We start from the raw sequence: 12500 nt of genomic DNA, 5'->3' as shown, positions 1-12500 counted from the left end.
AAAGTTAGATTCATCAACAGTTGACCTATATCTGACTAAAAAAATTAAATTCATCAACAGTTGACCTACATCTCACTAAAAAAGTTAAATTCATCAACAGTTGACCTATATCTGCCTAAAAAAGTTAGATTCATCAACAGTTGACCTATATCTGACTAAAAAAGTTAGATTCATCAACAGTTGACCTATATCTGACTAAAAAAATTAAATTCATCAACAGTTGACCTACATCTCACTAAAAAAGTTAAATTCATCAACAGTTGACCTATATCTGCCTAAAAAAGTTAGATTCATCAACAGTTGACCTATATCTGACTAAAAAAGTTAGATTCATCAACAGTTGACCTATATCTGACTAAAAAAGTTAAATTCATCAACAGTAGACCTACATCTCACTAAAAAAGTTAAATTCATCAACAGTTGACCTATATCTGCCTAAAAAAGTTAGATTCATCAACAGTTGACCTATATCTGACTAAAAAAGTTAGATTCATCAACAGTTGACCTATATCTGACTAAAAAAGTTAGATTCATCAACAGTTGACCTATATCTGACTAAAAAAGTTAGATTCATCAACAGTTGACCTATATCTGACTAAAAAAATTAAATTCATCAACAGTAGACCTACATCTCACTAAAAAAGTTAAATTCATCAACAGTTGACCTATATCTGCCTAAAAAAGTTAGATTCATCAACAGTTGACCTATATCTGACTAAAAAAGTTAGATTCATCAACAGTTGACCTATATCTGACTAAAAAAATTAAATTCATCAACAGTAGACCTACATCTCACTAAAAAAGTTAAATTCATCAACAGTTGACCTATATCTGCCTAAAAAAGTTAGATTCATCAACAGTTGACCTATATCTGACTAAAAAAGTTAGATTCATCAACAGTTGACCTATATCTGACTAAAAAAATTAAATTCATCAACAGTTGACCTACATCTCACTAAAAAAGTTAAATTCATCAACAGTTGACCTATATCTGCCTAAAAAAGTTAGATTCATCAACAGTTGACCTATATCTGACTAAAAAAGTTAGATTCATCAACAGTTGACCTATATCTGACTAAAAAAATTAAATTCATCAACAGTTGACCTACATCTCACTAAAAAAGTTAAATTCATCAACAGTTGACCTATATCTGCCTAAAAAAGTTAGATTCATCAACAGTTGACCTATATCTGACTAAAAAAGTTAGATTCATCAACAGTTGACCTATATCTGACTAAAAAAGTTAAATTCATCAACAGTAGACCTACATCTCACTAAAAAAGTTAAATTCATCAACAGTTGACCTATATCTGCCTAAAAAAGTTAGATTCATCAACAGTTGACCTATATCTGACTAAAAAAGTCAGATTCATCAACAGTTGACCTATATCTGACTAAAAAAGTTAGATTCATCAACAGTTGACCTACATCTGACTAAAAAAGTTAAATTCATCAACAGTTGACCTACATCTCACTAAAAAAGTTAAATTCATCAACAGTTGACCTATATCTGACTAAAAAAGTTAAATTCATCAACTGTTGACCTATATCTGACTAAAAAAGTTAGATTCATCAACAGTTGACCTATATCTGACTAAAAAAGTTAGATTCATCAAGAGTTGACCTATATCTGACTATAAAAGTTAAATTCATCAACAGTTGACCTACATCTCACTAAAAAAGTTAAATTCATCAACAGTTGACCTACATCTCACTAAAAAAGTTAAATTCATCAACAGTTGACCTATATCTGACTAAAAAAGTTAGATTCAACAGTTGACCTACATCTCACTAAAAAAGTTAAATTCATCAACAGTTGACCTACATCTCACTAAAAAAAGTTAAATTCATCAACAGTTGACCTATATCTGACTAAAAAAGTTAGATTCATCAACAGTTGACCTATATCTGACTAAAAAAGTTAAATTCATCAACAGTTGACCTACATCTCACTAAAAAAGTTAGATTCATCAACAGTTGACCTATATCTGACTGAAAAAGTTAGATTCATCAACAGTTGACCTATATCTGACTAAAAAAGTTAGATTCATCAACAGTTGACCTATATCTGACTAAAAAAAGTTAGATTCATCAACAGTTGATCTACATTTCACTAAAAAAGTTAGATTCATCAACAGTTGACCTATATCTGACTAAAAAAGTTAAATTCATCAACAGTTGACCTACATCTCACTAAAAAAGTTAAATTCATCAACAGTTGACCTATATCTGACTAAAAAAGTTAGATTCATCAACAGTTGACCTATATCTGACTAAAAAAGTTAGATTCATCAACAGTTGACCTATATCTGACTAAAAAAGTTTAATTCATCAACAGTTGACCTATATCTAACTAAAAAAGTTAAATTCATCAACAGTTGACCTACATCTCACTAAAAAAGGTAAATTCATCAACAGTTGACCTTTATCTGACTGAAAAAGTAAAATTCATCAACAGTTGACCTATATCTGACTGAAAGAGTCAAATTCATCAACAGTTGACCAATATCTGACTGAAAAAGTTAAATTCATCAACAGTTGACCTATATCTGACTAAAAAAGTTAAATTCATCAACAGTTGACCTATATCTGACTGAAAAAGTTAAATTCATCAACAGTTGACCTATATCTGACTAAAAAAGTCAAATTCATCAACAGTTGACCTACATCTGACTAAGAAAGTCAAATTCATCAACAGTCGACCTATATCTGACTAAGAAAGTCAAATTCATCAACAGCTGACCTACATCTGACTAAGAAAGTCAAATTCATCAACAGTTGACCTATATTTGACTAAGAAAGTTAAATTCATCAACAGTTGACCTATATCTGACTAAAAAAAGATAAATCCATAAACTGTTGCCCTATATCTGACTAAAAAAGTTAAATTCATCAACACTTGACTTATATCTGACTAAAAGAGTCAAATTCATCAACAGTTGACCTATGTCTGACTGAAAAAGTTAAATTCATCAACAGTTGACCTATATCTGACTAAAAAAGTTAAATTCATCAACAGTTGACCTACATCTCACTAAAAAAGTTAAATTCATCAACAGTTGACCTATATCTGACTAAAAAAGTTAAATTCATCAACAGTTGACCTATATCTGACTGAAAAAGTTAAATTCATCAACAGTTGACCTATATCTGACTAAAAAAGTTAAATTCATCAACAGTTGACCTACATCTGACTAAGAAAGTCAAATTCATCAACAGTTGACCTATATCTGACTAAGAAAGTCAAATTCATCTACAGTTGACCTACATCTGACTAAGAAGGTCAAATTCATCAACAGTTGACCTATATCTGACCAAAAAAGTTAAATTCATCAACAGTTGACCTATATCTGACAAAAAAAGTTAAATTCATCAACAGTTGACCTACAGCTGACTAAAAAAGATAAATTCTTAAACAGTTGATCTATATCTGACTAAAAAAAGTTAAATTCATCAACAGTTGACCTATATCTGACTAAAAAAAGATAAATCCATAAACTGTTGCCCTATATCTGACTAAAAAAGTTAAATTCATCAACACTTGATTTATATCTGACTAAAAAAGTTAAATTCATCAACAGTTGACCTATATCTGACTAAAAAAGTTAAATTCATAAACAGTTGACCTACATCTGACTAAAAAAAAGTTAAATTCATCAACAGTTGACCTATATCTGACTAAAAAAGTTAAATTCATCAACACTTGACTTATATCTGACTAAAAAAGTTAAATTCATCAAAGTTGACCTACATCTGACTTAAAAAGATAAATTCATAAACAGTTGACCTATATTTGACTATAAAAAGTTAAATTCATCAACAGTTGACCTATATCTGACTAAGAAAGTCAAATTCATTAACAGTTGACCTACATCTGACTAAAAAAAGTTAAATTCATCTACAGTTGACCTACATCTGGCTAAAGAAGTTAAATTCATCAATAGTTGACCTATATCTATCTAAAAAAAGTTAAATTCATCAACAGTTGACCTATATCTGACTAAAAAAGTCAAATTCATCAACAGTTGACCTATATCTGACTAAAAAAGTTAAATTCATCAACAGTTGACCTATATCTGACTAAAAAAGTTGAATTCATCAATAGTTGACCTATATCTGACTAAAAAAGTTGAATTCATCAACAGTTGACCTATATCTGACTAAAAAAGATAAATTCATCAACAGTTGACCTATATTTGACTAAAAAAAGTTAAATTCATCAACAGTTGACCTATATCTGACTAAAAAAAGATAAATCCATAAACTGTTGCCCTATATCTGACTAAAAAAGTTAAATTCATCAACACTTGACTTATATCTGACTAAAAAAGTTAAATTCATCAACAGTTGACCTATATCTGACTAAAAAAGTTAAATTCATAAACAGTTGACCTACATCTGACTAGAAAAAGTTAAATTCATCAACAGTTGACCTATATCTGACTAAAAAAGTTAAATTCATCAACACTTGACTTATATCTGACTAAAAAAGTTAAATTCATCAACAGTTGACCTACATCTGACTTAAAAAGATAAATTCATCAACAGTTGACCTATATTTGACTAAAAAAAGTTAAATTCATCAACAGTTGACCTATATCTGACTAAAAAAAGATAAATCCATAAACTGTTGCCCTATATCTGACTAAAAAAGTTAAATTCATCAACACTTGACTTATATCTGACTAAGAGTCAAATTCATCAACAGTTGACCTATGTCTGACTGAAAAAGTTAAATTCATCAACAGTTGACCTATATCTGACTAAAAAAGTTAAATTCATCAACAGTTGACCTACATCTCACTAAAAAAGTTAAATTCATCAACAGTTGACCTATATCTGACTAAAAAAGTTAAATTCATCAACAGTTGACCTATATCTGACTGAAAAAGTTAAATTCATCAACAGTTGACCTATATCTGACTAAAAAAGTCAAATTCATCAACAGTTGACCTACATCTGACTAAGAAAGTCAAATTCATCAACAGTTGACCTATATCTAATTAAGAAAGTCAAATTCATCAACAGTTGACCTACATCTGACTAAGAAGGTCAAATTCATCAACAGTTGACCTATATCTGACCAAAAAAGTTAAATTCATCAACAGTTGACCTATATCTGACTAAAAAAGTTAAATTCATCAACAGTTGACCTACAGCTGACTAAAAAAGATAAATTCTTAAACAGTTGACCTATATCTGACTAAAAAAAGTTAAATTCATCAACAGTTGACCTATATCTGACTAAAAAAAGATAAATCCATAAACTGTTGCCCTATATCTGACTAAAAAAGTTAAATTCATCAACACTTGATTTATATCTGACTAAAAAAGTTAAATTCTTCAACAGTTGACCTATATCTGACTAAAAAAGTTAAATTCATAAACAGTTGACCTACATCTGACTAAAAAAAAGTTAAATTCATCAACAGTTGACCTATATCTGACTAAAAAAGTTAAATTCATCAACACTTGACTTATATCTGACTAAAAAAGTTAAATTCATCAAAGTTGACCTACATCTGACTTAAAAAGATAAATTCATAAACAGTTGACCTATATTTGACTAAAAAAAGTTAAATTCATCAACAGTTGACCTATATCTGACTAAGAAAGTCAAATTCATTAACAGTTGACCTACATCTGACTAAAAAAAGTTAAATTCATCTACAGTTGACCTACATCTGGCTAAAGAAGTTAAATTCATCAATAGTTGACCTATATCTATCTAAAAAAAGTTAAATTCATCAACAGTTGACCTATATCTGACTAAAAAAGTCAAATTCATCAACAGTTGACCTATATCTGACTAAAAAAGTTAAATTCATCAACAGTTGACCTATATCTGACTAAAAAAGTTGAATTCATCAACAGTTGACCTATATCTGACTAAAAAAGTCAAATTCATCAACAGTTGACCTATATCTGACTAAAAAAGATAAATTCATCAACAGTTGACCTATATTTGACTAAAAAAAGTTAAATTCATCAACAGTTGACCTATATCTGACTAAAAAAAGATAAATCCATAAACTGTTGCCCTATATCTGACTAAAAAAGTTAAATTCATCAACACTTGACTTATATCTGACTAAAAAAGTTAAATTCATCAACTGTTGACGTATATCTGACTAAAAAAGTTAAATTCATAAACAGTTGACCTACATCTGACTAGAAAAAGTTAAATTCATCAACAGTTGACCTATATCTGACTAAAAAAGTTAAATTCATCAACACTTGACTTATATCTGACTAAAAAAGTTAAATTCATCAACAGTTGACCTACATCTGACTTAAAAAGATAAATTCATCAACAGTTGACCTATATTTGACTAAAAAAAGTTAAATTCATCAACAGTTGACCTATATCTGACTAAAAAAAGATAAATCCATAAACTGTTGCCCTATATCTGACTAAAAAAGTTAAATTCATCAACACTTGACATATCTGACTAAAAAAGTTAAATTCATCAACACTTGACTTATATCTGACTAAAAAAAGTTAAATTCATCAACAGTTGACCAATATCTAACTATAAAAGTTAAATTCATAAACAGTTGACCTACATCTGACTAAAAAAAGTTAAATTCATCAGCAGCAGACTTAAAACTCTTATGAAAACTGAATTAAATAAAATTATATTTGCAAAATGTAAATATTAGATATACTTATGAAAATAAACGAGCTAGAATCGTCAGCAGACTTGAAGCTATAATGACAAGCCAAAGTCATTTTGAACTCATCAAAAGTAGACCGATATCTTTTGTATTTAAAGACCTAAATGAAATTGGAGTCATTAACAGCAGACGTATACTCTCATAAAATATTATTATTATTATTATTATTATTATTATTATTATTATTATTATTATAAGCTAAGGTATAACCCTAATTGGAAAAGCAAGATGCTATAAGCCCAAGGGCTCCAACAGGGAAAATAGCCCAGTGAGGAAAGGAAAAAAGTAAAATAGAATATTCCAAGAAGAGTAACAACATTAAAATAAATAGATCCTATATAAACTATAAAAATTAAAAAAAAAAACAAGAGGTAGAGAAATAAGACAGAATAGTGTGCTCGAGTGTACCCTCAAGCAAGAGAACTAACCTAAGTCAGTGGAAGACCATGGTACAGAGGCTATGTCACTACCCAAGAAGATGATAATAGATAATAATTAAGTTGATTCATAAAAAATAGATATATACCTCTTATACAAACGGATAATATTTCAATTTAGTTCAGCAATAGTAGACATATGGGTTTTAAAACAGACCAAAATTAAATTAGGTTCATTATCAATAAACCTATTCCTCTTATAAAGTTAAACCAAGAGAAGGTTAAATTTTTCAATAGCTCACCCCTTCATTTTATAAAAAAAATAGACTAAATTGACTTCATCAACAATAAACTTATAACTTATAAAAACCGAGCAAAATTAAGTTCGGTGTCTCAATAGTACGGCTATATCACTTATAAAATCAGACAAATTTGAAATGAATTTTCTCTTATGAAAACGCACAAAAATTAAACTGATCTTGTCTACCGCATATTAATATCTTCAAAAACACATTTCGATATGAAGTTGAAATCATCAACAACAGACCAATATATTTTATTAAAACAGTAGATGTACACCAATTATATATATATATATATATATATATATATATATATATATATATATATATATATATATATATATATATATATATATATATAGAACATATCAATTAAGTTGAATTATTTAAAAGCATAAGTATACCTCTAATAACAACTAACCATATAGACGTTAATTTCTGTAATGTAGACCAATATAAATAAAACAAAATAGAAATTTATTCATCAACAGCTTACCTTTATATGTTATAAAAACGAACCAGAATGCAGTCGAATTGAAAAAGGAAGACCCGTAGTTCTTATAAAAGATAATATGGAAATAAATTCATCCACGGCATGCCTATGCCTCTTATAGAACACTCCAACTTGCTCAAGTTAAAAAAAGAAAAGAAAAAAAAAATGAATCGTAAATTCTCCATAAAGAATATACGGTTCTCAGCCGTATTTTCAGAAATACAGGCGACCGTAATTTTTACCTAACTTTGTTTTTATCTTTTGCTGGTTAGTGACCGTAACATATATATATATATATATATATATATATATATATATATATATATATATATATATATATATATATCTACATATATATATATATATATATATATATATATATATATATATATATATATGTATATATTTGTATATATACACACACACATATATATATATACATATATATATATATATATATATATATATATATATATATATATATATATATATATATATATATATATATATTATATATATATATGTGTGTGTATGTATATATATATATATATATATATATATATATATATATATATATATATGTGTGTGTGTGTGTGTATATATATATATACATATATATATATTGTAGATATATATATATATATATATATATATATATATATATATATATATATATATATATATATATATATACATACACACACATCAATATATTACAACGCATTTACGTCAATATATACGTTGTTAAAACGGTAAATGCCAGGCAACTTTTATTCCAGGATTTTTACTCTCTTTTTTTTTGACGACAGCAAAATTTCAAGTGTGAACTTGAATTCAGTAATGGTAGACCAACACATCATCTGCAAGAAACAAAAGGGAAATGAATTTAGTAGTCTGCGCAAACATATATTAGAAAACAGGCCTAAATGAAGTTGAATTCAATAATGGCTGACCCATATCTCCCATAAATCAACAAAATGTAAATTAATTCATCAACAATAAACATATGGCAATATGTCTTATAACAAAAATACGATTGAAATTAACTCAACAGCACAACTATGCTTTTACAAACAAACTAAAATGAAGTTGAATTTAATAATGGCAGGCACACGTCTAATAAAACAAACAAAATAATAATGAATTCATCTCCACAACAAAAAGAAAATTAATACGATAATGGCAGACCAATATCTCTTATAAAAGAGATTGAAATGAAAAAATAATTCGTCAACAACAAACCTATAACCTCTTACAAGAGATAAGGGAATTCATTAACAACAGACCTATTCTTATAACACAGACCGAAATGCAGTAGGATTCAATAATTGCAGCCAATATCTCATATAAAAGAGCCAATTGGAAATTATTTCATCAAGATCAGAACCTGAACCTTTTATAAAACAGTCCAAAATGAAGTTGAATTCCTCCTGTTCTAACCTTCCCCTAGGTCTACTCCTCCCCTATGTCTATCCCTTCCTCTAGGTCTTCCCCTTCCCCAATGACTGCCCCTCCTCTTGGTCTATTTCCATCCTTTCTGTCGCCCCTCCTCCTTTGGTCCACTCCTTCCCCCAGGTGTACCCCTTCCCCTAAATCTACCCCTCCCCTAGGTTTACCCCTACCTCTAGGTCTACCCCAACCCCCTTGTCTAACCATTCCCTTAAGTTTTTATAGTTTATATATGAAAAATTTATTTTAATTTTGTGACATCTTAGAATATTCGAATTGTTCAATACTTTTCTTGTAGATTATTTTCTTATTTCCTTCCCTTTTGGAGCCTTTGGGATTGTATCATCATTATATCTCGTGTAAAAGAAACAAAAAGAAAAATGAATTCACCAACAGCGGACCTACAATCTCTTATAAAACAGACCAAAATGAAGTTGAATTCTACAATGTCAGATCCATATCTTTTTCTATCAACAGCAGACAAACATTTTTTATAAAACAGACAAAAATTAAATTGAATTCATCAATAACTTGCTAATATCTTCAACAGCAACAGACAAAAGCGAAGTTTTTATTAACCAATAGCATTTTCCATATCTTGTGTACAAATAGAAAAATATTATATTTCAGTTTTCAATATGTGATTTCTAGGTTTTACATTTACCTAAAGCAAAATGAAGTTGAATTGATAAGCAGTGAATTATTTCCTATTGAAATAAAATATTGTAACTGTTAAATTTATCGATAGTAAATTAATTATTTCCACCGCAACGAATACATTTAAGGTGTAGATAAAATTTATGGTAGAAAATAAAAGTTGAATTGAATAGCAAGCAGTGAATTATTTCCTATTGAAATGAAATATATGAAATGTTAAATTTATCGATATTTGAATATCTTTCACCACGCCGGATACGTTTAAGGTATAGATTCCAGCTGTTACCAAGTTGTGGAATGATCTTCCTAATCGGGTGGTTGAATCAGTAGAACTTCAAAAGTTCAAAGTTAGAGCAAATGCATTTTTGTTGACCAGCCGCCCGTTGAAATACTACCGCCAGAGAGTTATGGGGTCCTTTGACTGGCCAGACAGTACTACGTTGGATCCTTCTCTTTGGTTACGGTTCTTTCTCTTTGCCTACACATACGCCGAATAGTCTGGCCTATTCTTAACAGATTCTCCTCTGTCCTCACACACCTGACAACACTGAGGTTACTAAACAATTCTTCTTCGCTCAAGGGGTTAACTACTGCACTGTATTTGTTCTGTGGCTACTTTCCTCTTAGTAAGGGTAGAAGAGACTCTTTAGCTATGGTAAGCAGCTCTTCTAGGAGAAGGACACTCCAAAATCAAACCATTGTTCTCTAGTCTTGGGTAGTGCCATAGCCTCTGTACCATGGTCTTCCACTGTCTTGGGTTAGAGTTCTCTTGCTTGAGGGTACAATCAGGCACACTATTCTATTTAATTTCTCTTCCTCTTGTTTTGTTAAAGTTTTCATAGTTTATATAGGAAATATTTATTTTAATGTTACTCTTCTTAAAATATTTTGTTTTTCCTTCTTTCCTTTCCTTACTGGGCTATTTTCCCTGTTGGGGCCCCTGGGCTTATAGCATTTTTCTTTTCCAGCTAGGGTTGTAGCTTAGCAAATAATAATAATAATAATAATAATAATATAGTTTATTTATGACATATTTGTTTTTGATGTTAATAGTTTATATATGACATGTCTGTTTTGACGTTGTTACTTAGTTTAGAATGATTTATTGTTAATTTGTTCTCTTCATTTATTTATTTCCTTATTTCCTTTCCTCACTGGGCTATTTTTCCCTGTTAGAGCCCCTGGGCTTATAGCATCTTGCTTTTCCAACTAGGGTTGTAGCTTGGATAGTAATAATAATAATAATAATGATAATAATAATAATAATAATAATATGATTTATAGTAGAAAAATATTGATTACGAATTTACCAATGTATTTTTTCACAGAGCGACCACCAAACGAGAAAAGGACCAGCCTGGTGCCCTCAGTTGCTGCCACAGATCCAGTCACAGCAGGAAACCGAGGTCTTGGTCGTGTCTGGGTCTTCTCCCATACTCAATTTCCCCGTTGTTAATATACAGGTAAATTTAATTTCATTTTATTTCTGTTCTTTTTGTTCATGAATAAAGACATGAGTGAGTCCTTTTACCGGCAGTGGATTAGAAACAGTTGAATATATGGTGGTGGTTGTTTTATATATATATATATATATATATATATATATATATATATGAATTTATATATATATATATATATATATATACTGTATATAAGCACAACATTTAAGCATGCATATATACTGTATATATATATTATATATATATAATATATATATATATATATATATATATATATATTTATATATATATATTTATGTATATATATTTATATATATATATATGCATGCTTAAGTGTTGTGCTTATATACAGTATATATATATATATATATATATATATATATATATATATATATATATATATATATATGATAAATTTCGCACATTTAGACGTGTTTTTCATATTCAGATAAGCCATATATTCTTTTATACATTAATGTCTGGATTCTCTTAACGACCTTGGGATCAGAGCCTCAGGCGAAATCACACAAAGACAACAGCTTCTAATAGGCCGGGAGTCAAACCCTGGTGCGGGAAGCTTGTATAAACAGTGATACTAGCACTTGGCCTCGAAGAAAGATAAAAGTCAATGACAATTCTCCTGTACATATACCTGTTGAATTGTTTTTTTTTTTTTTTTTTTTTTTTTTTTTTTTTTTTTTTTTTTTTTACTTAGAATTGACATCAACCCATCTTCACCATTGTAGCTAATTGGTATGTTTGTGATTTGTCATTCGATTAATGATAAATTTTACACATTTAGACGTGTTTTTCATATTCACTACAAAGAGGGACAAAGGTTTTCACTATTTGTGGGTGTTCCTTAAACATAAGAATGTTCTGTAAACGGTTGAGTTTAAAGTTTCAGTATAAATCATAATAGTTATAAAAACAAATGCTTAACATTCTACAGTTTTTATTTCAGAGCCAGGCATTTTATGACATTACGACATTTTGCAAAATCAATTTGACCGTTGATAAGGTCTGGAGACCAAATTTGTCATATTGATATCTGAAACACATAATGAAAATTAGATTATTTTA

At 28.9% G+C, this 12500-nt stretch overlaps 1 protein-coding gene across 1 annotated transcript in view; it reads left to right on the top strand.

Moving 5' to 3' along the window:
* LOC137619713 (uncharacterized) overlaps window positions 1-12500 on the top strand; it is a 251628-nt gene that overhangs the window by 148722 nt on the left and 90406 nt on the right. Inside the window, exon 13 of the mRNA XM_068350003.1 lies at window positions 11286-11420. Coding sequence (XP_068206104.1) covers window positions 11286-11420 — 135 coding nt within the window. The remainder of the gene's footprint in view (window positions 1-11285; window positions 11421-12500) is intronic.

Source organism: Palaemon carinicauda, chromosome 26 (assembly GCF_036898095.1).
Source record: "Palaemon carinicauda isolate YSFRI2023 chromosome 26, ASM3689809v2, whole genome shotgun sequence".
NCBI classification, from domain to species: domain Eukaryota; kingdom Metazoa; phylum Arthropoda; class Malacostraca; order Decapoda; family Palaemonidae; genus Palaemon; species Palaemon carinicauda.
The sequence above is the reverse complement of the archived record's forward strand: the minus strand, read 5'-3'. Positions and strand labels throughout refer to the sequence as shown.